This window comes from Cnephaeus nilssonii (genome assembly GCF_951640355.1).
Source record: "Cnephaeus nilssonii genome assembly, chromosome: 16".
Lineage (NCBI taxonomy): Eukaryota > Metazoa > Chordata > Mammalia > Chiroptera > Vespertilionidae > Cnephaeus > Cnephaeus nilssonii.
Window position 1 is genome coordinate 45571056 of NC_137087.1, and position 27255 is coordinate 45598310.

Genomic DNA, 27255 nt, shown 5'->3' on the forward strand with positions numbered 1-27255 from the left:
ATATTTTAGCCCGGCCTGGGTAGCTCAGTGGTTGAGCATCGACTTATGAACCAGGAAATCACGGTTTTATCCCCGGTCAGGGCATAAGCCCAGGTTGTGGGCTCGATCCCCAGTGAGTGGTGTGCAGGAGGCAGCCGATCAATGATTCTGTCTTATCATTGATATTTTTATCTTTCTCTCCCTCTCCCTCTCTGAAATCAATAAAAATAATTTTTAAAAAACTAACAGTTTATAAAAATGGACCATGGTTTTCATACTGTTTTTCAGCTAGCTTTTTTTTTACTTCATATATTTTGGACATCTTCCTATGTCAATATGTTCTTTCTAGCTATATATATATATATTTTAAAATATATATATTTTATTGATTTTTTTACAGAGAGGAAGGGAGAGGGATAGAAAGCTAGAAACATCGATGAGAGAGAAACATCGACCAGCTGCCTCCTGCACACCCCCCACTGGGGACGTGCCCGCAACCAATGTACATGTCCTTGACCGGAATCGAACCCGGGACCCTTCAGTCCGCAGACCGACGCTCTATCCACTGAGCCAAACCGGTTTCGGCTAGCTATATATTTTTTATTATCAAGCTATACTATGTTTTATTTAACCAGTTTCTTGTTGTTGGGCATTTGGGTGATTTCCAGTTTTTCCCTACCACAAATCTGCAGTGAGCATCTTTGTATGTGTGTGTCTGTACTCCTGTCTAAGTATTTCTATGGGATAAAGTCCCAGAAATAGGATCACTAGGTTAAGGGAAATGAACATTTTACATTTTAATAGCCATTGCAGATGAATACTAGTAATTATATTATTAGAATATTGTTGTAATCATTCAGTAAATTTTATAGTTGTTTTCAACAAACAACAGAATGATTGTTATATAAAATTATATTTATAGCAACAAAGTCCTCTCTTGAGTCCTTGATAATTGGTCCCCATTCTTAGGTTATTTGGCCTGAGAGATTGTTAATTCACGTTCAATGGCTTACATTTGGCGTTAGGAAAGACAGGAAGCTCTTACACAGTCTCGTGCAGTTTAGATTTAGCACAGGAACCCATCCCTCAGGCTTCCTTTCTCTGAAGTTGGAAGTGGTGAGAGATACAGCGTACCCCCTCAAGTCAGAGACTTTTTCAAATATTGACAGCAGGTCAAGTTTTATATAAAGAATCTCAATGAATTGTGGAGTTTTCTTGAGTTTTGCCTCCTCCCTCCTTTCCTAAAGTGAAATTACACATGCAATTCAGTCGTTTTCTGTTGAGGCCTTTTTAAAATTATTTTTTAATGGACTTTTTGAGAGAGAAACATCAATTTGTTGTTCCACTTACTTATGCATTCATTGGTTGATTCTTGTATGTGCCTTGACTGGGGATTGAACTTGCAACCTTGCCACTTTTCACATGAGGAAATGGGCTCAGAGAGGTGGTGGCCTGCAGCTGGTGAGTGGCAGGAGTGAGCCCCTGGATGCTCTACCCAGCACTGGTTTGCATGCTGTAGCCTCTGAGCCTCTAAGGATCCATTTTAAATGAAAACAAGAGTTGGGGGGAAGGAGCTCTTTTTATTAGTTTTATTTTTTCTTTAAGTGCCTGCTACATGCCAAGGACTCGCACGTATATCTGACCCCTGCCGTAGGCAGTGGAGAGAGACACTGAAACCGCAGGCAGATAAGTATTTGATTCCATAGATCACTGAAGGAAAGATCAGGGTGCACCAAAAGAATAAGGCAGTAGACTCCTTTTTGGATTGAAGAGTTGGGCAAGGACAGGACTAACGGCAAAGAGAAGAATTTTTTTTGGCAGCGGGAATAGCATGTGGAGGCCTCGGAGGAAGGAGAGAGCTTGAGGAACACGAGGAACTGGCAGAGGCTCCTGTGGCTGGAGGGAGGTGAGGGAGAGAAAGGAGCTCAGGGAAAGCTGGAGGCCTGGCCGGCTGGGGAAGTGTGGGGTCTTGCACTTGCACTGAGCCGTGCTGAAAAGTCTGGAGTTGATTCTGAAGGCAGTGCAAAGCTGTGAAGGCATTTTAAGGAGGAAGGTGAAATGACCAGATTGGGGAGTGTAAAACCTCCTTTTAAAAATGTATATTAAGATGTGCTTGGATTTGCAGTGTCTACTTCTCTGCCTGTGTTTTAAGAGTGGCTCTTCCCCAGAAGATGCTGGAGCTGTTGCAGCACTTAGAGCACAGCCACAGAGTCATAGATTTTTCTCTTCTCATTCTAATCCTCGGGGCCATAGCTCGGTACAGTCCTGGCTCAGCCTGCCTCCCCCTGAGGCTCTCCAGTCTAGAGAGGGACCCCTCTTCTCTCTTGGAGGTGTTAGCCTCCACATACCTCCAACAGCACACCACAGGGCTCTCCCTCCAGATCCCGGAGGTAGAATGGGTTTGCTTCCTGATTCCTGCTCTGCAGGTGAGTGAGGAGGTCAGGAAGATTGAGTAAGGAGCTTAGAGCATGTCCCCAGGTGTGCGTTCTGGTGGGGCTGTAGTTCAGCTTCTCATCAACAGCTTACCCAGCTCTTTTCTCTAGATGTCCCAAGTGTATGTGATCTTAATATCTTTGCCCCAAGTAAAGTTTTCTGAAAGGAGATGCTCCATCATTCCAATGAGAGCTGCCGAGTTCTCTCATTTCCTGGTTTGGATAAGCTGCCCATTGCTCCAGTTAGCTAACTGAAGCCAAATGGAGCTGCCTGATTATATTAATATCATTTTTCTTCCTCATACTCTTTTTTATTTTCTTGACATTTTCTTTCCCTGAGCCTGATTTATCTTCTTTTCTGGTTGCTATGGATCTGTAAAATATTTTCCCTTTCATCTGTTAGTAATACTGACCACAACTATAAAGCAGAACAATCCCTGATTTCTCTGTTCCCTCCCAAGATTTTAGGTTAATAGTTAAAGGATTGTATTCCCACTCCACTGGAAAAGAACAGGTCAATCCAGAAGTGAGCTTATGCCTTAAGTGGTTTGCATGTAAATTAGAGTCTATCTAGCCAGTATCTAAATCTGGGTGCTTTTAGGGAAGACTTCAACCTTAAGAGCAGAGGTTGGCAAAGTATAGCCTAGAGGCCAAATCCTGATGGCCACCTGTTTTTGTAAATAAAATTTTATTGGACATAGCCATGCCCATTACATATTATCTGTGACTTTTTTGCTGCTACAACAGCAGAGTGGAATAGTTATGACAGATATGCAGCCCTCAAACCCTAAAATATTTGATATCTGGCTTTTACTGAAAAAGTCTGCCAATCCCTGACTTAGAGAGTATTTTCCACTTTTGAATAATGACCAAAGTAGAGGGGTGGCCATCTTTAAATCTCTATGAGATAGCATTGCGAAATTAATTGCCTTAGCTGGGGCCTGTGCCCTGTCCCATGAAAAAGGGATCATATTTGCAAGAGGTTTGTTGGAGGAGGAGTGAATGCATCTCCTACTGTGCTGTTGCTTGATTTGAGACAAATTCCTTTAGCTTCCATGGGTCTTGGAGAATTGCAGGAAATGCTTTGAGCTTTTTAGTAGAAAGGGGCTATTCCATAGGCATTAAGCTAGAATAATTTACCCTCAGACTAGTTTGTGCATCTATTGCCCCCTGTGGAGTTATAATTGGTTGACTCTTTTGTGTCTAGCACCTGCATTTCAGGGATGCTTCCTGCAGGAGGCAGTGAAGGCCTCTGGCAAGCCTGGCTAAGCAGCTGGAAAGTAAGGGGTAGACAGACCCAGCACCTCTGTAGGAGGTCAAGCCCTTTGGTAACCGGAAATGGCTCAAGATAGAATGTTCAGTGAAGAGGGCTGGAGAACAGAGTGGATGAAAGCAGCAGCCCAAGAGACAGGTTGCCTGGGTTCAAATCCCAGTTTGGCAGTGAGGGACCTGTGGGACCGAGGGTCAAAACTGAACATCTCCAAGACTTGGTTACTACATCAACTATGAAATGGAGTAATAGTAATAACTACTAGCAATATATTTAATGCTCCTAGTGTAGCATGATACATGGAAGCAACTGATTTATGTTGTCATTTAAGAAGCATATTGCAGAATAAAAGGAAACAGATTTTTAAAAAAAGAAGCATGATACAACATTGTATAAAGTTAGGTCCTAATACTGTTAGCAGTATTATGCCTCCACATGGAAGGATGGAAGTGGTACGTGAAGATACTCACTGAGGCCATTTTAGGGTGCTGAGGTTGAGTTATTATTGTTTTCTTTTTGACAGTTTACTGCCATTTAAACATTTTCTATACAGGATATGGGTTTTATTGTCAGAAAAGAAAAAACCAAAAGGAAAACTTAGAATTTTCAGTGAACTTCCTAGAGGACAGGACAGTGAGCCCTGGGAAGCAGCCCAGGCCTTTACCACAGGACGACTCGGCACCTCCCGGTGTGGTCTCTGGGGCAGCATTAGGACAGCTCTGAACACCATGCAGTGATCTGCCAGTGCAGGGGGTCCTGCTTTCTTGCTCTGATTCTTCATAGCTCTCGGTGGGAAATGAATGGCTCCCCTAAGCCGGACACAGCGCTGCCCCGGCTCCCTGGCAGTGGGGCTCTGCTCCAAGAATATGACAGACAACTAGAACCGAGGAGGAGGAAGGGATAAAGGAACTTGGGCGGTTTTAGGAGGGATTGCAGCAAGCCCCAGCAATGGGGGGCTGTTTTGCTAACATGTAGCAAGGGTCCTTCAAAGGGTCCTTCAAACCTGCCTTCCTCAGCCTTGTGCTCCTTGGCCCAGTGGGTGCTGCATACCTGGGCCATTGTGCTGGGGCAGGGAGGCGTCTCTGGCTCACCCTTGCTGAGCCCTGGGCTTTGCTCTGGCAGTCATCTTTGCGTTTGAAGATTTAGGGAGAACAGAGTCCTTACCAACTCTCTGGACCTGCTGAGCATATCTGGATTCCTACCACCATGGTGACCTCAGCACAAGAAGCCTTTTCCTGTAATATCTACTAGTAATATATTTAATGCTCCTAGTGTAGCATAATACATAGAAGCAATTAATATTATCTATGTTGTCATTTAAGAAGCAAATTGCAGAAAAAAAAGGAAACAGACTTAAAAAAGAAGAAGCATAATACAACATTGTATAAAGTTGGGTCCTAATACTGTTAGCGGTATTATGCCTCCACATGGAAGGCTGGAAGTGATACATAGGCCACTCAGATCACACATGTATTGTGTCCTGTCCTGATGTACTTTTATTCTCCAAACAAAAATAACTATTGTTTTTTCCAGTTTAAAAAAATGATGCTTAATATGGGAGTGGGGTGGGGGGGGGCAATGGTAAGATATGTACACATATTATACCTTAATAAAAAAAATTGAAGAAAAAAAATGATGCTTAAAAAATAAAATGATGCTTAAAAAAATCCAAGCTATGTTGAAAACATGAAAAAAAAAGTAACAGAACAATGAGTTTTTTACTTTAAAACATAAGAAAAAATATAAATTTGATTATATATGCTTACAAAAAAATCTTTAAGAATGCATGTCATACATTAATAATGGTTATATCTGAAAAAATGGGACTGATGTGGAAAAGTTTCATTTTTTACTTTATACACTTGTTTATTGTTTGAATTTCTTATAATAAGCCTGTTCTACTTTGTAATTTGAATAACTATATAACTGAAAATGAAAAATAAACATTATCTAAATCCCACCCCTAAGACAGCCACTGTTAACATTGGGTTACCATCCTTCTAGATATGTCTCTGTGCATAAAATAACTAGACAATTTTACTAACTTAATATTGTACATGTTAGCATGCTTTCTTCACCCAGTATCATGTCATGGAAGTCTTTCTAGTTAGGGAACTAGAGATCAATAGCCATGTTTGTGCCCGGCCGGCGTGGCTCAGTGGTTGAGCATCGACCCATGAACCAGGAGGTCACGGTTTGATTCCCCGTCAGGGCATATACCTGGATTGCGGGCTTAGTCCCCAGAAGGGGACATGCAAGAGGCAGCCCATCAATGATCCTCTCTCATCATTGACATTTTTATCTATCTCTCTCCCTCTCCCTTCCTCTCTGAAATCAATAAAAATATATTTTTTTAAAAAAGAAAAATAGCCATGTTTGTAATGTTTGTGAGGCATTGTATTATATGATGGTGAAAGGGAAATGCACTGTTTTCCTCTACTACTTTACTCTCTTGTGTGACCAGAGTTGTGGATTTTCCATACCTAATAATTCTCCAATTCTTTGCAGACACCAAGTGGGTGTCCTGCCATTCAATTCACTCGTGGTACTATCTGCCTGGAGTTAACGTCGGACCCTACAAGACTGTCCCCACTAACAGGTGCTACATGTTAGCTCAAATTGCAAGTCCCAAGTTGTGACCTGTACTTCTGACCAACCAACTATAAATGGAAGTTCTCCTCGGGTTTGACAGTTTGTTAGAACAGCTCATGGAATTCAGGAAGACAGTTTACTTACTTAGATTACTGGTTTATTATAACATGATGCAACTCAGGAACAACCAGATGGAAGATATGCATAGAGTCGGGCATGTGAGAAGGGGTGTGGAGCTTCCATGTCTTCTACAGGTGTGCCACCTCCCAGCACCTCCTTGTGTTCACTAACTTGGAAGCTCTCTGAACCTCATACTTTAGCGATCCTCATGGTGGCTTCATTACATAGGCATGACTTATTATTAACTCAATCTCCAGCCTCTCTCCCCTCCCTTCTAAGCTATGATTAAAAGTCCCAATTTCTAATCATAGCTCAGTCTTCTGGTGACCAGCCCCCGTCCTGAAGCTATCCAGGAGCCCACCAGGAGTTGCCTTAAAGGATGCTTCTATCATCCAGGAAATTCAAAGGGATTTAGGAGATCTATGTCAGCATCCAGGGTCAAAGACCAAGAACAAAAAATGTTCCTAGCACCTTTATTGCTTAGGAAATTACAAAGGTTTGGGGAGCTCTGGCCAGAAGCTGGGGTTAAAGTCCCAAATACATATTTATTTATTTATTGTTTTTAAAAATTAATTTAAATTCTTTATTGTTTAAAGTATTAAATATGTTTCCTTTTTCCCCCATTGACCTCTCCCAGGCCGCTCCCACCCCTCAGCACATGCCCTCACCCCTCTACTGACTGTGTCCATGGGTTATGCTTATATGCATGCATACAAGTCCTTTGGTTGATCTCTTATCCTCCCCACTCCCCTTCCCTCTGAGGTTGGACGGTCTGTTTGATGCTTCTATGTCTCTGGATCTATTTTTGTTCATCAGTTTATGTTCAGTATATTCTACAAATGAGTGAGATCATGTGATATTTATCTTCCTCTGACTGGCTTATTTTGCTTAGCATAATGCTCTCCAGGTCCATCCATGCTGTTGCAAATGGTAAGAGTTCCTTCTTTTTTTTTTTTTTTTTACAGTAGTATAGTATTCCATTGTGTAGATGTACCACAGTTTTCTAATCCACTCATCTGCTGATGGGTACTTAGGATGTTTCCAAATCTTAGCTATTGTAAATTGTGCTGCTATGAACATAGGGGTGTATATATCCTTTCTGATTGATGTTTCTGATTTCTTGGGATATATTCCTACAAGTGGGATTACTGGGTCAAATGGGAGTTCCATTTTTAATTTTTTAGGAAACTCCATACTGTTTTCCACAGTGACTGCACTGGTCTACATTCTCACCAGCAATGCACGAGGGTTCCTTTTTCTCCACATCCTCGCCAGTACTTGTTTGTTGATTTGTTGATGGTAGCCATTCTGACAGGTGTGAGATGGTACTTCATTGTCGTTTTGATTTGCATCTCTTGGATAATTAGTGACTTTGAGCATGTTTTCATATGTCTCTTGGCCTTCTATATATCCTCTTTCGAAAAGTGTCTATTTAGGTCCTTTGCCCATTTTTTGATTGGATTGTTTATCTTCCTTTTGTTAAGTTGTATGAGTACCCTGTAAATTTTGGAGATTAAACCCTTATCGGAGATAACATGGGCAAATATGTTCTCCCATGCAGTGGGTTTTCTTGTTGTTTTGTTGATGGTTTCTTTTGCTGTGCAGAAGCTTTTTATTTTGATGTAGTCCCATTTGTTTATTTTCTCCTTAGTTTCCATTGCCCTAGGAGTTGTATTGGTAAAGATACTGCTACGACATATGTCTGATATTTTGCTGCCTGTGGATTCCTCTAAGATTTTTATGGTTTCCCGTCTTACATTTAAATCTTTTATCCATTTTGAGTTTATTTTTGTGTATGGTGTAAGTTTGTGTTCTAGTTTCATTTTTTTGCATGTATCTGTCCAATTTTCCCAACACCATTTATTGAAGAGACTGTCTTGACTCCATTGTATGCTCTTGCCTCCTTTGTCAAATATTAATTGAGTATAATGGCTTGGGTCGATTTCTGGGTTCTCTCTTCTGTTCCATTGGTCAATATGTCTGTTCTTGTGCCAGGACCAAGGAGTTTTGAGGACAGTGGCTTTGTAATATAGCTTGATATCTGGTATTATGATACCTCCAACTTTGTTCTTCTTTCTCGGGATTGCTGTGGCTATTCGGGGTCTTTTTTTATTCCATGTGTATTTTTGGAGAGTTTGTTCTAGGTCTATGAAATATGCTGTTGGTATTTTAATGGGGATTGCATTGAATCTATATTGCTTTGGGTAATATGGACATTTCAATGATGTTGATTCTACTAATCAATGAACACAGTATATTCTTCCACCAAATACATATTTCTTATATCAGTATAATAGATTGTAAGATAACAGAACCCCCCACCCCCAGGATAAACAGATTCTTCTTGATGAACTTTCAGATAGTTTTCAGTTTTCCCCACTTTAAACAACTCTAAGGACTGTTCACATACTAGTTTCCATTGCCCTAGTATGTACATGTTGGCAACTGTGTTCAGTTATCTCAGAATAAAGTTCTGACATGGGATTGCTGGGCCATAAGGAGTTTGGCATATACGTGCATTTGTCCCCCTGAAGGGGATTGCAGAGACAGCCCTTGGTCACGAAGCCACAGTGCTGTCACCTGTACTGTGGCCACTTGCAGCCCAAGCACCGAGGAAACGCTGTGTACTCTTTGAAGTCCACAAAATGAGTCACAGGAGTCATCCATCTTTTGGTAAATTTAAGGCTGGCTTTGCTCCAGTGTTAAGGAAGTGCTTTGAGACTGGAGGGCTATCCTAGTAAGCTAATGGACTCCATGGTTCTCCGAAAGCCCAGTTAAATGCACTTCCAAGCTTACCCTCACAATTCAGCCCCTACTCCATCCCTCTAAGCAGGAAGAAAAATGTCCTGGCAAGGAGTCTGGCCTAAGCACCAAAATGTTATCACTCATAATTCACTGCTGTTTCTTCTTATAACAGATCCCCCAAATTTGGTTATTGCTAAACCCCTTCCTGCGTCTGATCTGATAGGAGCTTTGGAAGTGCTTGGGCAGACACACAGACAGCTGGGCGTCTGCTCTTCACACGTGTACTCAGAAGTAAGTGTCTGCTTCCATCTCCAACACAACAGCCCCTCCTGGGTGCAACATTCTGTGAGGGGCATTGACAACTCAGAGCATGTCCAGAGAGAGTGGCTTTCAGACTGGCAGAAGTTCTTTAAACTGTGGTCTGGAAGGAATGGCTTTAAAACTGAAGAAACTGGAAACATTTTAGTCAAGAAGAAAAGACTTTGGGATGAGGTGTGAGGAGTGGTGAATATGACGCACAACAGGTGTTTTAAAAATATTTGAGGTCTTGCCATATGGAAGAGGGATTTGACTTTTTTGTTGTTGCCCAGAGGAGAGAACTAAAAAGCTGTTAACTATTCTTTGGAATGTGGAAGCACTTCTTAACATGGATAGGCCTCAAGAGACAGTATACTCACTGTCTCTGAAGTTGGTCTAGTAAATCTGGGCAATGCTGGCCCAGGCCTTTGTGGAGGGGCTTTAAGTGATGGGAATGGGGTTGGTGATTTAGGAGCTCAGCCCACTGAGCCCAGAGGCCACCTAATACATGCTGACATTTCCTCTAACCCAGCGTGTTGCCAACCACTTCTGCTGGGCTCCTGTCTGGCCTGCAAACCGCCTGCTTCCTTCCCCTTCTTGCTTTCTGTCCCAGGCTCTTCCAGGTCTGACTCAGCGAGGTGATCTTCGACAGTATATCCGTAAATACTGTAGCTGTGTTTCTTGATGTAAATTAAGGCACGAAGAGGGGGGTTCGTTTCCTAAGCCAAAAATTAGAATCCTGGCTCCCTGCAGAAGCTATCTGCTCTGCCACTGTGGATGGACTTGTGTGTCTTACCTCCCACTGTGCCCTTCCGTCTTCATTCTTTCCTGTAAAACGTGGCCATGCTTTCCAGTGGTAGAGGCTTTCAAATAAGTAATGGTTCCTTAATTTGTATAGTACTTTCAGCACACAAGATAATTTTTACGTATTTTAATTCTTTTTTAAAAAATATATTTTTATTTATTTTAGAGAGGAAGGGAGAGAGAGAAACATCAGTGATGAGAGAGAATCATTAATTGGCTGCCTCCTGCATGCCCCCTACTGGAGACCAAGCCCAAAACCCGGGCATGTGCCCTGACCAGGAATTGAACCATGTGTGACCTCCTGGTTCATCATTCGACACTCAACCACTGAGTCACACCGGCTGGGCTACATATTTTAATTATTTTATTTTATTCTAAAACTACCCTGCAAGATAGACAGTAGCATCATCACATCATCATGTTTTGATACACAAAGAAACAGATGCAGAGAAGTTAAGTGATTTGTTTAAAGTCATAAAGCAAAGGAAGATACATCAGAGAATAAAGCAAAGAGAAGTGCCATTACATGAACTCTTCACTTGAGGATCTGTTTTTACCTTGGACTTGAGGGTAAACACAATATGTATATTTGGAGTGACTATTTGGGAAGTTGGGGTAGTGGTTATAGATGATTTAGGATTGTCCATGAGTTGATGATTATTGAAGGCAAGTGATGGGTATATGGGAGTTCATTATATTATTGTCTCTACTTTGGTTTAAAATTCACCAATAACAAATTATTATTTTTGTTTGCTTATTTCTGAAGCCTAAAATTCAGATTTGAAGGGGAAAATGAATTTTTTAAAAAATGTGCTTTGGAGAACTTTGAAGTACGGGGCTGTAAGGTGGGCTGGCCAAGGCCTAGCAGATTACGTGAAAACGACTTTTTGAACCAGGTTCTCCAGTGCTCATGTCCCTCCATTCCATGTGCTTTCCTTCCTCCTCAGACTCTTTCAGGATGGCTGGGAAGAAAGATTGAGATTTCTTGGTTTGGTTTGATTGATTCACCCAGTTTTCTCTACTGCCAGACTGAATCTAGTGACTCAGCAGTGGCTTCTTCCAGAGAATGCTGGGATGAAGCCCTCAGCTCCACACCGGGCCTGCCATTCAGTGGTCCCCGTTCCACTTTTGGTTATGTTTGAACTTGCTGTCTGGATGAAGATAGACATGTTTTCTATAGTGAGGACAGCACTTGAGCTAAGAATTTCTTGTTTTGTCTACTTAACTCTTTACCTGGCTCCAGAAAGTTTCTCTCTTCATAGTGATTGGAAACCAAATGCTTTATGTACACCGGGCCAGGACAGGACCAGGTTCCTCTCCTGAAAAGTTCAAAGCCACATTCTGGCCTCCTCATCCACTCCCTTGAAGGAAAAACAAAGTGCAGGAACAAAACTCTCTCCACTCCCCAAACAAATACAAAACAACAACAAAACAAAACAAAGTTTATCCTACGACAGTGTGTCCCTCCTGATTCCCAGACTTCTGTGGGGCAAGATGGCCTTCCTCTTTGGAATTGAGGCAAAATGAGGGCCATGCTAAAGTTCTTTGATGTGGGAATGTTCACAGATACAAATGCAGCTTTGCTCCACAGCAAAAGTGCATCAGCTCTGTCCCCCAAGCCCAGAAGAATAGCAGGTCAGTGCAGTATCTTCACCTGGCCTGTCCGGTGTTGGTCTGTAGATGTGTTTACCATTTTGATCTCAGGTTTTAGATGTTGTAAGGGCAGTGTTAACCCTGAGCTGCAAAGCAGTAAAAATGCTCAAAGTGCTAGTAAGAAACAATGTGCAGTGTGCAGAAATAGGACTGAGAAACAAAAGCTGCCAGGGAGAGAAAGGGGATTGTTTTTATGTAACTGACCATAACCACCAAGAGAAGAAGAAAAATAAAGAAATGGAAAAAATTTGAAGTCTGTGGCAAGAGGACCAGCGTCATTAGTCTGGTTAATTTAGGAGAAGGTGGGGTGTTTGTTCAAGAACTTAAAAGCTGAGCTGGTGGAAGTGCCACTGGTGACATTTTAGATGTGAGCCAAGGATGGTCTCCTAGATACCTGGCCCTGCAGACCTTCGCCACTGCACTCGGAGTGAGTGGCGTGGTGGCCAGCCTGATGGCTGCGGGAGCTGCTAACGGGGTTTCTGCTGGACTTCAGAGATATGGAGGAGGGGTTCTCCTAGTTTTTTAAGTATGCAAGTTATACATAAATACATTTTTGAAGTTAAAAATTCAAACTTCACAGATAAAGTTCCCCATGACCGTGTAATCCCAAATCAAGCCCCCCCCCAAGGGAACTACTTTATCCTTTGGTGTGGATCCAGGCTTATTCTAGGTACCTATAAAAATGGTTTGGGTTCTTCTTTTTCCCTTGTTTAATGTTAAGTGAAACTGTACTGCTTTTCCCGATTGGATTTTAAAAATTAGCTTCAGCAGCCCACCAGCCTCCACCTCCCCTGCAGTATGTCTTAGAGATCTTTTCATGTCAATATATAGAGATTTATCTAATTCTTTTAGCTACTGCCTGTGATTTTGTAGCGTGGACAAGCCATAATTTAACCATTCTTCTAGTGATGCACATTTAGGTGGTTTCCATTTTCCCACTGTTGCCAACAGTGCACCGATGCTGTGAGCACCCTTGCTCATTCCTCCTTGCGAACGTATTTTGCTCTAGAGTGGACACTAAGTAGAATGATCAGGTCAAAGGGAATACCTTATGCTAATAGAGTCTGCCATGCGGCCCTCCAGAGTGACTGTGCTAGTTTACATGTGTCTGGCAACTGCATGGATTTTCATTGTAGATTTAACTAGTCTCTTCAGGAAAAAGATGAAAGGAGTAGAAGCATATGCTTGATTTTAAAGCTTCAAAGGATCTCCTGACATTTGGGGCCAGAGAGTGTGGTGGTGAAATGTATAAGGGAACTGCAAGTTTAAAACCTCAGTCACTTCGGCTTTAAGAACAAAGGGGCTTGGGATCTGACCTGAGTGTAGGTGGTAGCCCTCTGTGCCCTCTGTGCCGGCTATGGGGCTACGGCGAGTGAGAGCAATAAGGGCAGGAAGGGCAGGTTTTGCCCAGTTACAAGCCTCGGGGAAAAGACTCTTGTTCCTCAAACTGACAGGTGTCTAAACAGATGGAGCTGTTTTAAAAGAAAAGTGAAAGCACTTGCCAGTTTAGTGGGAAAGGGTCTTTTAAAATGGTGAGCAAGGACCTGTTTCCTTAGAGAAGGGCATGGAACAGCCCTGGCCAGTGTTCCCAGTGGTTAGAGCATGAGCCCGAGCACTGAAGGGTCAAGGACACATACCTGGATTACAGGTTCGTTCCTGCCCTGGTCAGGGTGCATGCAGGAGGCAACCAATCGATGTGCCTCTCTCACATCGATGTTCCTCTCTCTCTCTCTCTCTCTCCCTCCCTCCCTCCCTCCCTATCTCCCTCTTGCCCTTCCCCCTTTCCTTCCATTCTCTCTGAAAATAGGGAAAAAACATCCTCAGGTGAAGATTAACAACAACAAAACTTTAAAAAAGGGCATGGCACACAGGGGATGAAATAGGATCTGTCTGGTAACAGTTACAAACTGCAGTGGGCAACCCTTTGCTGAGCTCCGTTTGCACTTGAGGTACTCACCCTCAGCTCCACAAGAGTGAGGTGTCCTGCCCTGGCCCTGTGTGTGCAGACCCGAGGCGAGTGTCTGGGATTCAGTCTGCTCCTGGGGAAGCCACACCATTGCCGGTAGTGGGCCCATTCTGAAAGGTCTGCAGCCCCCAGAGACTCGCTTCTGGGTGAGGGTCTCCCAGGCTTCAGCAGGCCACACCCTCCTACCTCCCCTGCTGTAACCGTATGTCAGTTGAGTTTCCCTGCATATAAAAGGGATTTTTCTTATACTTCACTCTTTGCATTTATGATTGTGACTTTGAGGGAGAGAATGGAGGCTGGAAAGCCAGAGGTTTTGAGAAAATACATAGGGAAACAATTTTGAGTCTCCTCTGACTGGCTTTCTGATCCTTGGTGACTCCTTTGATTCTAGGCAAAACCTAGAAGGAATATCCTTTATGTTTCCTTTCAGTTTTGTAAGAACAAACATGTCTCTTCTTGCTCTTTTTATTTAATCAAGTGTACAGCACATCCACTTCCCAAGCAGTGCCTTGCAACCACATTTAGCCAAATTAATATCAGACAGAATTTAGTTAAGGGAAACTCTCTAACCAGACATTCAAATTAACTTTTCAAACCACAGAACTGCATTCAGAACCTTAAAATGCTGGGAGGGGGTTAGTTCTTGCTTCACTGCTTGACCAGTTAGAAAAAACTTTACAATTGGCCACCATCCAGCTAGGAAGAACTTTGCCTGCTAGCCACAAAAGCTCATAACACGTACAGAGAATCTGTTTCTCTTCCTCTCCCATACATGATTTGTTGTTTTGTTGTTATTTTTTCTTACTTAGGAGGAGTTAGATTTGAGGCCCTGCAGTGGGGCTGTTGTGCAGTTATGCTCCTAGGATCGCCTTCTCTATGAGGATCTTGTCTGCTATGCATGTGTGTGGAGAGGAGCAGGGGTGTCAAATTCCATTGGTTTGTACCAAGTGAAGCCTCTAAGCTCCAGAGTATCCCGCTCTTATCCTCTCCTTGCAGGGCTCAAATGTTAAAGGGGCATCACCCAGGACATAATTACTTTTTGCTCTCATGTGATGTGCATACTAGAATATCATTGCTCTCAGCTGTTATCAGAGTTTACAGGGTAGGCCTTGCCTCACCACAGCTGCAAGGCTCTGAACTGAGCTCTTAGCTTTGGCTCGGGGATGGGATGGGGAGTAGGGATGGATAGGCAGGGAAGTGCTCACTCACTCACAGCTTTATTTGGAGCCCAGGAGGGAGGAGAGGCGGTGTTAATAGGAAAACATGCGTGCTGATCTTCCCCAGTGAGAAGAGAGTCTGTGGCCTTCCTTTGGTGGGTGCTGCCAGGTGGAGATAGAAGCCTGGAGGAGGCTCTGGGTGCTAGGACAGTAAGGGTAGTGCCCTTTGTAGTGCCTAGGATCACGCCCCCTCCCAATGAGCATAGTATCTCATGCTTGTGTTAGGACTTCAGAAATGTAATCTGTGGCAGTGGCATCAGGCTGTCCTATATCCTATGACCTCCTCATATTTGGAAATATAGTAACAAACAAGTAAATTCGTCATACACATCCTCACGCCCTTCCCCCCTTGGCTTAGAGCCAAATTATAATAGGATTATGTGAGGGACCCAGTGAGGACAGTGGTCAGACTAAGAGGCTCCAGTTAGGAGCATCTGAGCTGGGCAGAGGCCATCAGGACTGACTTTGAACTTTACCTCCTCCACTGCCTCAGCCAGAGCTGGTTCATTTAGCAAAACCTCCAGGTTGTCTCCTTCTCTCATGGGGGGTCATAAGGCTGCCTGGGCCTGTGCAGACTTGTGTTTCTGCTCCCATAAATATATTTTAGTTTGTGGGCCTTCAGTTGACTGTAAGGGGTTAACTTCCAATCTCAGAGAAATCCTTCTCTGGGCCCTGCTTCACTGAGCAGCCCACAGTGGCTGCAGCAGCAGCAGCGTGGACCTTCTCAGGAAGGAGGGTGGGCGTAGGCAGTTGCCAGATTCTCCCCATGTGTGCTGGTTTCACTCTGGAACTTTTTGGAGACAGGAGGGCAGGCTATCTGACCTTCCCTACCAGCAGTCTGTGTTGCTGAGGGTGACTCGAGCACATCTGGCATTTTAGAGAAGAACTGCTAAGCCCTCCTAGGAACCAGCTCTGTCATCATATAGGACACTTGGGGCCTGGATGTGAAAGTAATTCACAAATGTGAGGACCTTCTTGAAGGCAAGAAAGATGGAGACTGTTGCTCAAGAGACCGTGATGGCTATCCTGTTGTTCAGAACCCAGTCTGCCAGCCTGTTTTGGCCACCTCCTGTCTTCCTGGCCTTTCTGAAACACCTCTGCAGACAAACTGCTTATTTGACACCTGACACAGTTCTGCAGGGTTTCCTGCCCCTGCCCTCTGTCCTCAGAAAGCATGTAATAGCGCAGAACACTCAAAAGGGCTTTTGACTCCCAGGCTCCCAGCTTCAGCCATGAGAAACCCACTCTTCTGGGCTTCAAAAGACAACATGAACCTGTTCTCCTCGGACCAACATGTTAATTTTGACCACTGGGATGGGACATGGGGGGTGGGATGGGAGGGTTGCTTTTTGCTTTGTGAGCTGTTGTGTAGAACATCACTAGGACTGTCCTTTCACAGAAAGGACAGTCATTCTCCAGAGTTGGGATGAATTAAGAACTCTTGGAGAATATATTTGTTTCTCAGTATTTCAAAGGCAGCACTAATTATTTTGCAAACAATAGCTGTTTTCTTTTGCAACCCATTTCCCTAGATTTTGCTAACTTATATCTGGCACAGTCCAGCTTCAAACCACCATGACTAAAGCTGGATGTTTGGGAGTTGGGTCAATTTGAGGGGCTAATTAGAATCTGCACACCCACACCCCTGTCCCCCAGCTTTTTAAAGAGTTCTTGCCAGGGAGTTGTTTATTAATGGGGATAGAGACATAGAGTAACAAAACCTTTCTGTCAGCAAAGCAAGGGCAGAACTGTACCTGGAAGTTTCTGGACCCTTTTTGCCACCCTGAGGTGCTATTTCCCCTCCGGTGAATTTGCCAAACAGGCAGCAGCTGAGGGAGGTTTCTCCTGGTACTTGGAGACGGAGCTCAGAGCAAGAGGGAAATGGCCTGCCTTCGGATTCCAGAGAGCCCCTCTGCTGCGTGGTTTGGGTAGGGGTCCCAGAGATTTGCATCCTAATTTCTTGGTTAGGGCACTTCAGGCAGCCCGAGAGGAAGGGAGAGGGAGGAGCTCTGTAACGACTGGACGGAACAGCTGGGCCTCTGACTGAGGCCGAATTAGCATTAGAAAACCCTCTGAAGGGGGCTGAGAGCTTCCTGGGGTGAGCGCTGGGGCCTGAGTGCTGAGACCCACCGTGGCTCCACACAGAATGGGGCTGAGCATCCAGAAATAAAGACCAGAGCAGACTCAAGAATGAGCCCTTTGTGGCTTTGTCCCAAGCTTGAAAACTGTGACCAAGGCTCTTTCATTGTTCAGAAAGGCTGTTCCTTGGCCACAGCAGAGCTAATACATCTAGTTCTCCCATCGGGCAGGGATAGGGAAGAAAACACTGTCCCCGGCTGGAAGGTTGTTCCCCTCCTGCTCTTTAAACCTTTCCGTGTGTGGTTATGCTTTCTCCTCACCTGCCCTCCTTTAACTCACTAGGACGTTTTGCCAGAGCTTGATCACACACACCAGGGAGGTGTGTTGGTCCTAGAACAGCAACTGGGTCTGTTTCCCTTTCCTGCTTTGCAGTCTCCTCTCCCCGCTGCCTAACTTGCACTCCTTCCCAAATTAAGAGTACCTTTTAGTCATTCTTCATTTAAACACTTTAGGTTTGGACAACATTTATTTTTAAATAAATGTCGATTCTGGTTCATAAAAGGTCATGGCTTCAAACCTTTCCAGTCCTTTCCCTATTTCCAGTCTAAGTACCTTTCAGGTTTGGGGTATATTTCTACCAAAAGTCAGCTAGACCTGAAGCATTGGAGGGAACTGGCCCAGCTTTCTTAAATCAGGAGTGATGGTGCCACCTAGTGGCAATTGCTGTTAGCTACAGGCTCTGTGGCTGGTCCTGCTTCCTGGTAAAGGAACTGGGACCTGGGTGGGAGTAGCTGTACTGTACTCCAGGGCAGGAGTGGAGTCATAACATGCAGCAGTGGAGAGCACTCTAAGTGGGCGCACTATTTCCTGCTTACAGATGGGGAAACAGGCTTAGAAGTTGCCCAGGGTCACAACTAGTAAGGGGCAGAGGCAAGTAGGAACAGGGCTTTCCCAACTGCAAAATTAACCACGATGCCATGATTTGCCAAAGCCAGCAGGAGATTTAGGTGGAAACTGGACAAGGCATTCAGTAACATGAGTAGTGAGGACTCTCTTTCCTCTTCATAGCTCTGACTCAGTCCTGCTGTTTTTCTCCGTTTGATATGACTCACTCTTTAATTCTTAACAGCTCTTTAACCCTTGATCATTTCAGTTTTAACAAGGTTAGGTAAGCAACAGTATCTGTTAGAGATTTAAAATATTTTGTTTTCATTCAATCATTTTGAAGTCATCTACTTTACAGTGAGCAACACTGATTTTCCCTATGTAGTGTTGTGATAGGAGGTTTTTATTTAAAGGAAGTTTGTTTAGGTTTTTGGGGTGAGTCGATTTTAGCGGGGAGAGGGGAGACACAGGTAGGTAATAGTACAAGTGGTACACAGATAGATGTTAAAAATCCTGTCAGTGTTACGGATGACTCAGAAGTTTGGGAAATGTTTCACTGTGCTCTATCGTCACTGACTTGCCCCATGACCTTGGGCAGTCTCGAGGGTTCTTTCTTCATTTGTAGAAAATGAAAATGTTGGACTAGGTGATCGTTCGGGTCACGTAGACCTATAATATGTGTGGTGTCTGGGCATTATGAGTGAGGCCTCTCCCAGGCTGGGCTGCTTACCCGGAGGAGGTGGTGACAAGGAATCCAGGGCGTTGGCCTGGCTTCACACACTTTGCCTCTCCCCCAGGTTCCTTCCTTTTGCCTTCTTTCTTTCTTCTTAATATCTTTATTGAAATATAATTCACATACCATGTTATTCATTGTTGTGAAACCATCACCACAATGAACCCTCGAACATTTTCATCACCCCCAAAAGCAGACTCATACCAGTCACTCTCCACTCCCCCCTAGCAACCACTAATCTATCTGTCTACATAGATGTGCCTATTCTGGAGATTCCATGTAAATGGCATCATATATGGCCTTTTGGGACTGGCTTCTTTCAGTTAGTGTAATGTTTCTAAGGTTCATGAAGTACAGTGTTGAACAGAAATGGTAAGAGTGGGAATCTTTGTCTTGTTCCTGATCTTAGAGGGAAATAATTCAGTCTTTCACCATCAAGTATGATGTTAGCTGTAGTTTTTTTGTAGATGCCCTTTACAGATTGAGGAAGTTCCTGTCTATTCCTAGTTTGAGTGTTTTTATCATGAAAGAGTATTGGATTTTGCTGAATGCCTTTTCTGTGTCTACTGAGATGATTATGTGTTTTTTTAAACCTTTAGCCTATTGACATACTATATCAATATTACATTTATTTTTTTAAGTTACTTTTACACCAACCCTGCATTTTTGGGTTAAATCTCACTTGGTCATTGTGTATAACCCTTCCATATGTTGCTGTGTTCAGTTTGCCTGCATTTTGTTGAGGACTTTGTGTCTATGCATCAGAGATATTGATTTACAGCTTTCTTTTCTTATGGTGCCTTTGTCTGATTTTGGTATCAGGGTAATATTGGCCTCATAGAATTAATTGTGAAGTGGTACTTTTTTTTTTTAAATAGTTTGTGAAGAATTACTATTAATTCTTCTCTGAATATTTGGTAGAATTTACCAGTGAAGCCATCTGGACCTGGACCCTTTAACTGTGGAGGAAGCTTTTAATTACTAATTCAGTCTTTCTACTTGTGACATTATTTCTAACTTGTAGATACTTATAGACATGCACTTCTGTAAATAGAGGAAACGTGGGAAGAGTGAGTTCAGAAAGAGTTTAGAAATTTGGGGGTTTATAATTGGCTCTGCCTGGAGCCATGCCCTCTCTCCCCTTTATTATTTCATGTCTCTTAGAGGAAGAAGTCTTTCTTCTCCCCCTGAATGAATGTTTTTGAGGTTAGGACCAATAACCCTAGCCTGTCTCTTAGAAAAAGTGGTGTATAACTTCACCTGACACAGGAGGGAGTATTTAGACCAAGACAAATGAGAGCAGATGTGCTCTCAGGCCTTCAGGCTGTGTGTGTGTGTGTGTGTTTTCTGCCTTGCTTCAAATATTGATAAAAAGTGAAGGGACCTCAGCTGTTGAGACCCCCTACGTTATATGTGAGAGACCACGGTGAACTGCCATACAGCCATTTAAAGAATGAGGTAGCTTTCTCTGTGCTGATGTGAAATGATTCCAAGATATATGAAAAGTACAAAATGGTATGCTGCATATGTATTTGAAGAAACAAGATAGAGAGAACCTATAGATACATACAGGCTGGTAAATGCCGAGTTCCTTTGGGAGGGCACCCAAGATAAAAGTCAGGGTAGTGGAAGACTTCATACCACGTAGGTGGTTTTTCCCTTGTGGTTATGCAGCCTTAAACTTTTTTGAGTAATGGATCTGTGTGACATTCCGTGGTAAGGCTATGAGGTGGCTGTGTTTGCACATATTTCTGTTGGGCAGCCTGGGCACAATATCTGTGTCCTCATGGAAACAGCCACCCGCCCCCAAGTCTGTATGTCTCTGCCACAATGTGTGAGGCACAATTCAGACTTCTATTTAGTCTCCAGTGTTCCAAGTCTCCAGTGTTCCTCCCTGAGGAACTGTCCCCTAAATCTGTCTTCCTGAGGGAAACTGCTGACAGATCTCAAAGGCCCTGCAAGATGAGGTGTTCTCTTTTGAGCAGTTTCAGCAGCACATAAGCCCTGGTCTGTTTGTCCAAGGTAATAGGCTTTCACTGCCCTCCAGTCTCCCTGTTCAGGTGGCCCCACAATAAAGCACTTTATTCTTTCTTGGTAGGTCCAATCATGACTGCCCCCCACCCCCACCCCAAGAAGTGAAGGTGCTGGGGAAGTGGAGCAGATGCCAGAATTCTGGCTTTAGACTTGCCAGGCCAAGTGAGCATGCACACTAGCAGCCTGTCCTTTTCTGTAGAAGGCTGGCAGAACTGGCCAGTAGGAGTGCACTTGGCTTGGGGAAAACATTCAAACTCTGCTCTCATCTGCACGAATGCTTCCCCTCCTTCACAGGGACTCCCTTGGAAGCCTGGGGGGGCCTTCCTGCCTGGGCTTCTCAGATCCCAGGTTGAGTTCTGGGCCTGGATGCAGGGCCTCAAACACCGAGGATTCTCCTGTCTCTCCCACAGAGAACACCTTCTGCAGTGGGGATCACGTGTCTTGGCACAGCCCTTTGGATAACAGTGAGTCAAGAATTCAGCACATGCTGCTGACAGAGGACCCGCAGATGCAACCCGTGCAGACACCCTTTGGGGTAGTTACCTTCCTCCAGGTGAGGCACAGGTTGGACATGGGCAAGAGCCTTCCCTGTAGGAAAAGTCTTGGGAGGGCAGGAGGGCTTGGGTGGGGGGAGTGAAAGGAATGGGAGATTTCCTTGTTCTTTTCCCATTTTCTCCTCCATCTGTTTATCAGGTCGATTCAGATGGTCTGATTTAACCTGCTGAGAGGGAAGGAGGAGGAAGGAAAGGGGCCATTTGGGTAGGAGAGGATGGTTGTAGCAGAGGCGGGTAACAGGGAGGATATTTCTGTAAACTAGTTAAGACCCAGGCAGCCACAGGCACAGTAAGTCCCAGCAGGAATGCAGCTTTGGGGTATGCATCCACCCCGCTGCAGAGGGCCTTTTTGTGATCCTGACGGGTCTGCGTGAAGATTCAGTTGCTTCTCTTGAGATTTATCAAAGGCTTAGCCCCTGATGAGGAAGGGAGCTCTTCTGCCATCTGCTGGGCCCTTTGGTTGTTGTTTCGAGCTCGAAGAGTTTCAAAATCTCCTATTTACATCCCCCATGATCCCAGATGGGGCAGGCACATTCCCCATGATCCCAGATGGGGCAGGAACATTCCCCATGATCCCAGGGCCTCCACTACTTCTAGGGACATCCTGAGTTGGCAGGGCCCTGATTTTCTCTGCAGTCAAGGACTTGACTTTGTGTCACCAGATACCTGACCTATCACAGCAGAGCAAGAATCAGCCATCAGCGCCGCATCTGTGGACCCATCCATATCCTGGCCAGGCAACTGTTTCCTCCTAAGGGAACCATCCCATTTCAGATGCACTAGCCTCTGAGCACAGATGCTGCCTGTAGTCCCATCACTTGAAGTGACACTCACGGAGTCTGGGTGGCTGACCTTCTGGATTGGGGGGAGGAATAGCCATTAACACACTATGGCATCTTGTCCCTGGGTCTCAGATCGTTGGTGTCTGCACTGAGGAACTCCATGCAGCCCAGCAGTGGAATGGACAGGGTATCCTGGAGCTGCTGCGGATGGTGCCCATGTGAGTACATCCCCTCCCTATGAAGTGGGTGCCTGGCTTCCCAGGCCTGGGGGTGGGACTCCCTTCTTCCCCCACATGTGGGCTTCCCCTTACATTGCTGTTCAGGCACTGGCTTTTCACATCAGGGCTTCCTGACAACTCACTCCCTGATGGCCCCCGACCACTAACCACGAGTGTTCTGGGCCTGGGGCAGCAAGCAGGGCAGGCTGTAGGCCCAGCCCAGACCCTCCTGCCCCCTTTCTTTATCCACAGCGCTGGCGGCCCCTGGCTGATAACTGACATGCGGAGGGGAGAGACCATATTTGAGATCGATCCACACCTGCAAGTATGTCTTGAGTGAGGAAAACCTTTCTAGTACACTGTGCCTAGGCCTCTTCCAAATAACACTGGCTTTCATCCTGGGAAAACAAGGAGCTTTATTTGTGAGTGAATGACATATGGCATGATTTGGAACTTGTCCCCTGAATTCTGCAGAGTGCATAAGGGAGCAGAGATTTCAGACCAGGAAAACTGGTCTCAGGCGCATGTATTTTTGAATTTTAAAAGGTTACTTTTATTGTATGCAAATCACATATCAATAAACCTGACGTTCAAAAATATGATCGCTAGCAACTAAATAATAGTGGATATTGCTTGCCCAGTATTCACCCTCCCACTTCCCCCTTCTATAAAGAACATAGACTTTCTTTCCGGGAGCCATCCCACCAGTGCCACCAATATCCTATAACAGACAGAATAGGTGATGTCACAGCCATGTTGCAGTGGGGAGTCCTGACTGGTCTAATGATCTTATCCCCTTTCTAGATACATTTTCATCTTGACCAGTCAGATACCAAGCTCCTTCCCTGGTTAGGCTGGAATTTCTTGATGTGTAAAGGAAGTCTTTATACACACAGGCCTGCAGTTGCCCACTCATGTGGCCTGGCTGTATAGAGTTTCAGTGTCATCTTTGATTTTTTTAGAAGAAACACTCTTTTTTGCAGGCAGGTGAATTTTGAAAGCCACATAGAGCATAACTTACTTTCTTACTGGTTGCTATGAAGCAGGAGCAGCCGATAGCTATAATGTGCCTGGCATGTGTCTACCTCTACTTTCCCCCAGCCAGTTGCAGGTCATTGCTTCTGTGAAAATCTGGTAGGACACAGGCAGCTGTCAGGAGTTACTATACATGTCCTCTAGGAGGGATAAGAGGTGGCAGGGAAGAGGTAGACACATAGCCATCAGTCCCTGCGTTCTTTACTGCAGACCTGTGAGTTTTTGGGTAGAAACCCTGCTCATTCACAGATGATGCTCCTCTATTTTCCTAGTGCCTTTAACACTGAAGTTTTCAAATTGCTGCCAGGATCCTCTGTATTCTCTACTTTAAACTTGGTTTCCTTGTAACTTCTGCTTATGCAAGAACCAGGAACCACCAAGGGTATGTTTCCCTAAACCCTTGTACTATAGCCACACTGGATTCAGCATGGGACACTGCGGGCTGTTGTTTTACCCCTATCATAAGTGCCAAGTATTGAGAAAGAATCTGGTCCTTTGAACTAATAGAGTAAGCAACCTATCATTTCCTGCATGCCAAGAATAGTTCTCTTCCTAATCTTTAGGCTCCCCCCTCAACCAGCTAGCAGGACCAAGAGTACCTAGGAGGTTGTTTTTTTTTATTTTTTAAATATATTTTTATTGATTTCAGGGAGGAAGGGAGAGGAAGAGAGAGAAAGAAACATCAGTGATGAGAGAATCATTGATCGGCTGCCTCCTGCATGCACCATACTGGGGATGGAGCCCACAACCTGGGCATGTACCCTGACTAGGAATCAAACCATGACTCTTCTGGTTCATAGGTCAATGCTCAACCACTGAGCCACACTGGCCAGGCCCTAGAGGTCTTTAAAAATAAGCAGGCAGCCCTAGGTGGTTTTGCTCAGTGGATAGAGCATCGGCCTACGGACTGAAGGATTCCTGGTTTGACTTGGTCAAGGGCATGTACCTCGGTTGCAGGCTCCTCCCCGGCCTGGGCCCTGGTCAGGACTCATGCAGGAGGCAACTAATCGATGTGCTTTTCTCACATGGATATTTCTCTCTGTCTTTCCCTCTCTCTTCCACTCTCTCTAGTAATCAATGGAAAAATATCCTCGGGTGATGATTAAAAATAATCCTCTCTAATAAAATGGTAATATGCAAATTAACCACCACTCTGCTATATAAGCCACGCCCACCAACCAAGCCACACCCACCAGCCAATCAGGGCGAGTATGCAAATTAACCCCAATCCAAGATGGCTACAGCCACAGAGAGCAAGGTTTCCTAGGTAACAGAGGAAGCCAAGCTTTCCATAGCTGTTGCAGGCCTAAGCCTCCACTCAAGCTACAAAGTTTCAATTATAGAAGGTAAACAAATTCAAACAAATGGCGGCAGAATGGAGCTTGAGAGAGCAAGCCAGGGTTGCCGGCAGCAACAGGGGAAGCAAAGCTTTCCGCACACCCTGGCTGGGCTCACCTGCTTAAGGCTACAAAGTTTCAATTGTAGAAGGTGAATTAACTGCCACATAAATGGCTGCCACCCCGGAGGGAGCAGCAGGCTTGGCTCCGCCCCAGGCTACAAAGTTTCAATTGTAGAAGGAAAATAAATTCCAGATACCAGGGCCTCCCCTTGGGTTGCCAGGGGGCGTGGCCGGCCTGCAAACCACCACAGGCCCCTCGCTCAGGCCACCCCACACCCCAAGGGAACCCCCACCCTTATCTGTGACACCCTTCAGGGCAAACCAGCTGGCCCCCACCCGTGCACCAGGCCTCTATCCTATCTAATAAAAGAGTAATATACAGATTGATCATCACTGCAACACACAATATAGCTGCCCCCATGTGGTCAAAGATCCTGCCCCCATGTGGACACAAGATGGCCACTACAAGATGGCCAGCAGGGGAGGGCAGTTGGGAGGCACCCGGCCTGCAAGGGAGGGCAGTTGGAGGTGATCAACCCTGCAAGAGAGGGCAGTTAGGGGTGACCAGGCTGGCAGAGGAGGGAAGTTGGGGGCAAACAGGCTGGCAGGGGAGCAGTTAAGCATCAACCAGGCTGGCAGCAGAGTGGTTAGGGGGTGATCAGGCTGGCAGGCAGAAGCGGTTAGGGGCAATCAGGAAGGCAGGCAGGCAAGCAGTTGGGAGCCAGCAGTCCTGGATTGTGAGAAGGATGTCCGACTGCCCGTTTAGGCCCGATCCCACCAGGATCGGGCCTAAACGGGCAGTCGGACATCCCTCCAGGAATCCCAGATTGGAGAGGGTACAGGCTGGGCTGAGGGACAACCCCCCACCGTGCACGAATTTTGTGCACCGGGCTTCTAGTAATAATAATAAAAAGTAAGCAGGCAGACCTTGATGAGAAAGTCCAGCTTTTTTTCCTGGTGACTCTGTGCCAAGTGGGAACTCCTCCGTGCTCATGTGTGCCAGTCGGGCCTGCTTGCAAGTGGTTCATTTTATTTTATTTTTTAAATATATTTTATTGATTTTAGAGAGGAAGGGAGAGGGAGAGAGAGATAGAAACAACAATGATGAGAGAGAACCATTGATTGGCTGCCTCCTGCATGCCCCCACTGGGGATCGAGCCCACAACCCAGGCATGTGCCCTTGGCCGGAATCGAACCTGGGACCCTTCAGTCCTCAGGCCGACGCTCTATTCATTGAGCCAAACCAGCTAGGGCCAAGTGGTTCATTTTAGAGTTGGCTCCTGTTCCTTTGCTCCAAGCTGTACCACTGGGTAGCTGTGTGCCTAAACAAGTCCCTTAACTTCTCTAGGTATTAACTCTTTCTTTTTTACTTATAAAGTAAGTGGTCTTAGCTAGTTGAGCCAAGAGGTATTCTTAGCTTTTTGCTTCAGTAAGGGGCTTTAGGATGGCCACTAGAGAGAGGGGAAAAGTCAGACTCTACCCTGAGCAAACTGGGGCCCACATGCTCCTGCCTGGAGCACAGAGCTGCTCCCTTCATCAGCCTGTCCCTGTCACTGCTCAGAAGCCCAACTTTGCCCATGCTAGTGCTAGCACTGGAAAGGAGGAGAGTGTGATTGGTGAGAGGGAGGCATACAGAGCGAGGCCTGGTCTCAAGAAAAAGGACCTTACTAGCATGTAAGCTTACCTTGTGCTTCCCCAGATAGGCTCCCTGGCCCCTCAGCAGCCAGATGGTGCCTGTGGAGGCCTGGGGAGAAGGGCGTGCAGACCCTTACTGAGGTGCTCACTCAGGAGCTGTGTTTGGCCCACATGGTTGTTTATGAGCAAGATTATTAGAGCCTTCCAGATGACCTTTAATCCAAAGCCCAACATCACAGAACTATGTTTTAGCAGAAACCCCAGGGGTGGGGTGTTTGGGCATGACTCTTCCTCAAGGCCATTTGGCAAGGCCATTTGGAGGGTGTTTGGGCTCAACAGTGCCAAGGCCTGCACGAAGGCAGGGCCTCAGGTGAGGTCTGCAGATGGTCACTGACCTCCAGGCACCCATTTCATTCCAAGAAACGGAAAAGAAACTTCATCCAGAGTCTTTTGTCAAACAAGTTAGCAGTGCAGGAAGTCCCGCCCTTCTGCTCTGTGGTGGCGCTTCACTGTGACGACACCCCCTGCTGTTAGAAGAGGAAACTGCTGATGTGGAGACGGAGAAGTTGATCTGAGTCCTGGCCTCTCCCACCTGTGCCAGCTTCCATCCTGTTCTCTGTAGTAGCAACTGAGGAGGTCTTCCTGGATGATGGGAGGAGAGGAAGGACTGTGCTTTTCCTCAGGGAAATAGTTCCTGGTTCTGCCACATTAGCAACACAGGCCTGCATGGTTGAGCAGAGCCGAGGCTTTGAAACAGGTGTGAAGGTCTTTTTACTGAAGATTGATGATAGAAGAGAAGCTTCTCGGGATTTTCTTTCTTCCTGGC

At 45.2% G+C, this 27255-nt stretch overlaps 1 protein-coding gene across 5 annotated transcripts in view; it reads left to right on the top strand.

Annotated features, from left to right (window-relative positions):
- Positions 1–27255, top strand: part of SUFU (SUFU negative regulator of hedgehog signaling) — a 98871-nt gene that overhangs the window by 38994 nt on the left and 32622 nt on the right. For all 5 annotated transcript variants that reach the window (XM_079794272.1, XM_079794274.1, XM_079794276.1 and 2 more), the window contains exons 4-6: positions 21217–21359; positions 22275–22360; positions 22613–22685. In XM_079794272.1, the coding sequence (XP_079650398.1) occupies positions 21217–21359; positions 22275–22360; positions 22613–22685 (302 nt within the window). The remainder of the gene's footprint in view (positions 1–21216; positions 21360–22274; positions 22361–22612; positions 22686–27255) is intronic.